Consider the following 6,000-nt stretch of genomic DNA (forward strand, 5'->3'; position numbering starts at 1 on the left):
ATTTGCTTCAAGCAGGATACACAAGAAGCATGTTCAGTGCGGACACACAGATGGTTGTCATGGTAATGAACACCACAGCAACCGTTCACGTTTCTTCGTGGATCTCATATCCACCTTACTCTTCAATGCAGAAGTAAGCCTATGGGTGAGACTTCTGGTTCATTACCCACTACAGGAAAATAACGAGAAAAATAACAACGTGCAGTAAATGATAAACTGTTTGCACTACAAACCAGTGTGTTCATAATTAAGATAATACATTAAATAATATGGTAAGACACACCTATTTGCAATATCAAGCAGCAAAACGAGCTTATTGTACAGCTAAAAATAGCTTGATCTGGATGAGACCGGAAGCCAGACCCATATAATTTACCGAGCAGCACTATCGTTACATGTGGAAGAAGCTGTGAACCTGCTGGTTTGGGGTGAAAAACTGATCAGAAACCATACGTGTTTACGTGGATACTCATCAAAATAGCCATTCTGACATAATTTTGTGTGCATTTGCTCAAGAAGATGCGAAAAAGAGCTCAATTTGGTCATCGTATGCAGTATAAGCTGCAGCTTTTTGTGTGTGCGACACTTTTACAATGTTTCAACTGACAAGACTTAAAACACATGAGAATGATAAATGTTCTTGAGGAAGCAGCATTGGCATGATTTCCAGAGCGCAAACACAAATACGCACTGGAGCCTTTATCTAATCTGTTTTGCCAATATCTTATTATGGCAGTTTTAACTGAGGGTGCTTTTGACTGCGTGAGAAAATGCGTGTGTGGCGTGAGAAATGTGTCAACTGCGTTAGTCTCACACTGAATGCGTGAGTTGACAGCCCTGGATTCACTTGCAGAATTTTGAAGTTGAATGAGATGGGAGTTTTTCAACCTACCATATAGCAACAGCCTAGCAACCACCCCAAGCACCTTAGCAACTGCATAGCAACCACTCAGAACATGTTATCAACATCATTGCAACCACCCACGTACCCTGGCAACTACATAGCAACAGCCTAACAACCACCCCAAGTATTATAGCAATGACATAGAAACAACCTCAAGTACCTTAGCAACTCCCTAGCAACCACCCTGAGTACCTTGGTAACTGCATAGCCTTTTGTTTACTGACTGAATGTGACTCTGTGTGTTTTCTAGTGTGGATCATAGAGGAGAATCCAGGATTACAGCAGGACTGAAGAAATGTACATCTACAAACACACACACACACACATGTTGGTTTATGTGGTTTACGGGGACTCTCCATAGGCATAATGGTTTTTATACTGTACAAACTGTATGTGCAATGGCCCACACCAACCCTACACCTAAACCTTCCCCTTACAGGAGACTGTCTGCATTTTTAGATTAAAAAAACCCCCCACCATTTAGTATGTTTTTTAAGCCTTTTGATTTATGGGGACATAGGCAGTGTCCTCAAAAACCACCTTCAAATTGTAATACCTCTGTCATACCCATGTTATTATACAAATTTGTGTCCCCGTAAACCACATAAACATGCACACACACTATACACACACACACTAGTTTACCCAAGTTGTGTTATAAATGTCTCTGTTCTTGTGTTCAGATGCCTCTTTTCTCACACTGGATCCAAACACAGCAAACACTGAACTCATCCTGTCTGAGGAGAACAGAGAGGTGACAGGTGTGAGCGAGAAACAGTTGTATCCTGATCATCCAGACAGATTTGATGTGTATCCTCAGGTGTTGTGTAGAGAGAGTGTGTGTGGACGCTGTTACTGGGAGATTGAGTGGAGTGGACGTGTGTATATATCAGTGTCATATAAGAGCATCAGCAGGCAGGGTTTTGAGTGTGTGTTTGGATATAATGATCAGTCCTGGAGTTTGATCTGCTCTCCCTCCAGTTACTCATTCAGACACAATTACATACAGACTGATCTCCCTGTGCAGCCCATCAGCAGAAGAACAGGAGTGTATGGTAATATCAGTAGAGTAGGAGTGTATGTGGATCACGGCGCAGGAACTCTGTCCTTCTACAGCGTCTCTGACACACTGAGCCTCATCCACACAGTCCAGACCACATTCACTCAGCCGCTCTATCCTGGGTTTAATGTTGACTATAAATCATCAGTGAAGCTCTGTTGATGAATCAGATTAGACTGTGAAGAGATTCTACCCATAATGCTTTGAGCTGCATGATGAATCAGTAACAGTGAGATGTTATGAGTCTCTTCATGACATTAATACTGAAGCTCAACTTCTGTCACTGAAATAACGGTCAGAATAAATCTGTGTATTAAATCCTAATATAGACATATAGACACTACATTTGTGGGGTTTTTTGTCATGTCTCATCAGTCATTTGTTTTATTACTGTCCAAATGTAAAAATGTCACAAACACGACTGATGAAGAATAAGTAATTTCTCTCTGTTGTTTTTGTACAGAAATAATAAAACACAATGGCAAATCAACTTGAGATCAAATTTTAATTGATGTTTGTATCATGAATACAATCTATTCCTCACAAGAATGAAATGAGCTTCTGACATTATAAAATATGACAGTAATCACAGCATAAAATTTAATAAAATATATTGTAACTACAGTAAAACTGTATTAAACAATTATCTTTCAATAAGTGAAAGAAGCTGTTATTTAAAAATATTATTTTCTGAGTTTTAAAGTTAACATGTTTTAATCACAGTATATTTATAGACAAAAATCCTATTTAAAAAAAAAATGTATTCATCTATTTGTATATTGAATTGATATTGACAAGTATTACCTTAGATATAATGTAAACATTACTTCAGCTGACATATTTATATCAACACTTTTTATTAATTTAAGTTATTTAAATTATAAAATAAATAATAATAATAATAATAATAATATTAACCAAAATATGAATTTAAATTAATTTAAATGATAACAAATTAATAAAAATATGTTGACTATAATACTGTTGTACTCTTAAATAAGCAGTTAGAATGTATGCATGTATGTAATACTTTTTTATTAACAATAATATTAATAAATATTCATTTAATTTTAATTTTAAAATTAACCATGCTCAACTGATGACATGTATGTATGTATTGTATGTATTTGTTTATTTATTTATTTTGCAGAAAAATTAAGTGACAAACACCCCTGCTTTGGCTGCCTCTGGGCTCCACATTTTAACACAGATTATTGTATTGCCTGCCAATTTTAATAAAGATAATCTGGGAAATGTAAATAACATTAACATTTTAGAATAAATTATTTAAACCAATTTAATTAAATAATTTTTTCTAATGTAAAATTATATTGATTTTAGCAACAAGACTTTTATTTTGGTGTGGCGATGTGACGTCATAAGGCTGCGCTGCGCTGCGCTCTACGTCTGAGTTTCAGATGAAGAAAAGTGTGTGCTTTTAATCATTTAAAGTGTTTAAATCAATACAACTCGTTTAGAGAATTGTATATAAAACTGTGAAATTAATTTGCCAATGTAATATATATATATATATATAGTGAATAATTTTATCTTAAGCGAGTTCGGTCACTATCTAGTAACATTAGTGATGAGAAACGGATCTTTTTGAAACTCCGAATTAATTGAATCAAATGCTTCACTAAATGATTCACTGTTTTGAATCGCTCGAATCGCCACACGCTGCTCATGAACATAGTGAATGCAATGAGAAAAACAAAAACTAACATGTTCAACTTTTACAAAACAGCTGCAAATGTTTTCATGAAAGTGAAATGTATTAAACATAATCTACAAATCAGCAAATACTAAATAGCAGTCTTAATACAAATATGAACCTTCTATATAATTTGTGTCCTTTTATTATTTGAGTGCTAGTTTTTATTTTTTTTTGTAGGTAATGTAAGTCCATTAACTCTCACTCTGACTGTCTCACACCAGTGTGCTGACTTCATGAGCCCGTTCTTCGTACATCGCTAACTCAGTTAGCTGGATTTGATTGTTGACGATTTCACTTGATCTTCGATTGGTTGGTTCTTCAAAGCTCATTCCGGAGTCGCTGTCATAGCAACAGGTCCATAAGCTTAAACCAGCTCGGGAGCAGGTTTATTTCATGTAAACAGGGTTAGATTGCATCTTTTTAGGTGGAATTGATACTTAAAATGTGTCCCAGCCACCCGCTACTTTATTAGAAGAGTACCCTACTGATCCAGGGACAATAATTAAAAATAATAATAATTTAAAAAATAATATAACAATGTTGTGTAGTCTATAATACTATAGACACAGCCAGTCGTACACACTGAAAGATTTATTATTGATGAAATAATTACTTTATAATTGTATTATAGTCTTACACACATGCTACACAGTTAATCTGAGCTGTGCATTAATTTGAGTGGTGACAGATATTATGGGAGTGGCTTGATGGAGCGCAGGAGATGCAGATAACTTCATCTTGACCCTTAAGAAACAATAATTAATGCTGTCACGTAACAAATCTGTTTCAAAGATAAAATTAAATGAATTGTTAACTCTTTCCCCGCCAGCGTTTAAAAAAAAAGTTGCCAGCCACCGCCAGCATTTTTTATGATTTTCACCTAAATTTGACGGCCCTCAGAATATTTTCTGGTATGAATATATGAACATATTATATATCAAAATAAAGAACCGAGCCGCTGCTTTTAAACAGAATAAAATAGTTAAAAAAACAATTTTTTTTAATGTTCATGTGTTCATGTTTTATCACCACTTGAATGAACATAGGTTTCATCAGAAATGAAACATTTTGTACAAAAAACTGAGAATTTTTTTTATCAAAGTAGTGCATTTTCAAACAAAATGCATTCAAATGTCATATTCTTTCATCTGTAAATATTTATATGAATAATTGAAATTGCATTCAATAAACTGAACACACACACACACACACACATGTATAGCCTATATTTATACACGCACACACACACACACACACACACATAGGCTACATACATACATACATATACTACACACACACACACACACACACACACACATATATACAGTATTGCTCAAAATAATAGCAGTACAATGTGACTAACCAGAATAATCAAGGTTTTTAGTATATTTTTTATTGCTACGTGGCAAACAAGTTACCAGTAGGTGCAGTAGATTCTCAGAAAACAAACAAGACCCAGCATTCATGATATGCACGCTCTTAAGGCTGTGCAATTGGGCAATTAGTTGAAAGGGGTGTGTTCAAAAAAATAGCAGTGTCTGCCTTTGACTGTACAAACTCAAAACTATTTTGTACAAACGTTTTTGTTTCTAGGATTTAGCAATCCTGTGAATCACTAAGCTAATATTTAGTTGTATGACCACAGTTTTTTTAAAACTGCTTCACATCTGTGTGGCATGGAGTCAACCAACTTGTGGCACCTCTCAGCTGTTATTCCACTCCATGATTCTTTAACAACATTCCACAATTCATTCACATTTCTTGGTTTTGCTTCAGAAACAGCATTTTTGATATCACCCCACAAGTTCTCGATTGGATTAAGATCCGGAGATTGGGCTGGCCACTCCATAACATTAATTTAGTTGGTTTGGAACCAAGACTTTGCTCGTTTACTAGTGTGTTTGGGGTCATTGTCTTGTTGAAACAGCCATTTCAAGGGCATGTCCTCTTCAGCATAGGGCAACATGACCTCTTCAAGTATTTTAACATATGCAAACTGATCCATGATCCCTGGTATGCGATAAATAGGCCCAACACCATAGTAGAAGAACCATGCCCATATCATGATGCTTGCACCACCATGCTTCACTGTCTTCACGGTGTACTGTGGCTTGAATTCAGAGTTTGGGGGTCGTCTCACAAACTGCCTGTGGCCCTTGGACCCAAAAAGAACAATTTTACTCTCATCAGTCCACAAAATGTTCCTCCATTTCTCTTTAGGCCAGTTGATGTGTTCTTTGGCAAATTGTAACCTCTTCTGCACATGCCTTTTTTAACAGAGGGACTTTATGGGGATTCTTGAAAATAGATTAGCTTCAC

At 35.7% G+C, this 6,000-nt stretch overlaps 1 protein-coding gene across 4 annotated transcripts in view; it reads left to right on the forward strand.

Annotated features, from left to right (window-relative positions):
- Positions 1–2,448, forward strand: part of LOC131538704 (NACHT, LRR and PYD domains-containing protein 12-like) — a 31,097-nt gene extending 28,649 nt beyond the window's left edge. For all 4 annotated transcript variants that reach the window (XM_058772743.1, XM_058772742.1, XM_058772744.1 and 1 more), the window contains 2 exons: positions 1,155–1,201; positions 1,588–2,448. In XM_058772743.1, coding sequence (XP_058628726.1) covers positions 1,155–1,201; positions 1,588–2,126 — 586 coding nt within the window. In that variant the 3' untranslated portion in view covers positions 2,127–2,448. The remainder of the gene's footprint in view (positions 1–1,154; positions 1,202–1,587) is intronic.
- The last annotated feature ends 3,552 nt before the right edge of the window (positions 2,449–6,000 follow it).

This window comes from Onychostoma macrolepis, chromosome 04, assembly GCF_012432095.1.
Source record: "Onychostoma macrolepis isolate SWU-2019 chromosome 04, ASM1243209v1, whole genome shotgun sequence".
Classification (NCBI taxonomy): Eukaryota; Metazoa; Chordata; class Actinopteri; order Cypriniformes; family Cyprinidae; genus Onychostoma; species Onychostoma macrolepis.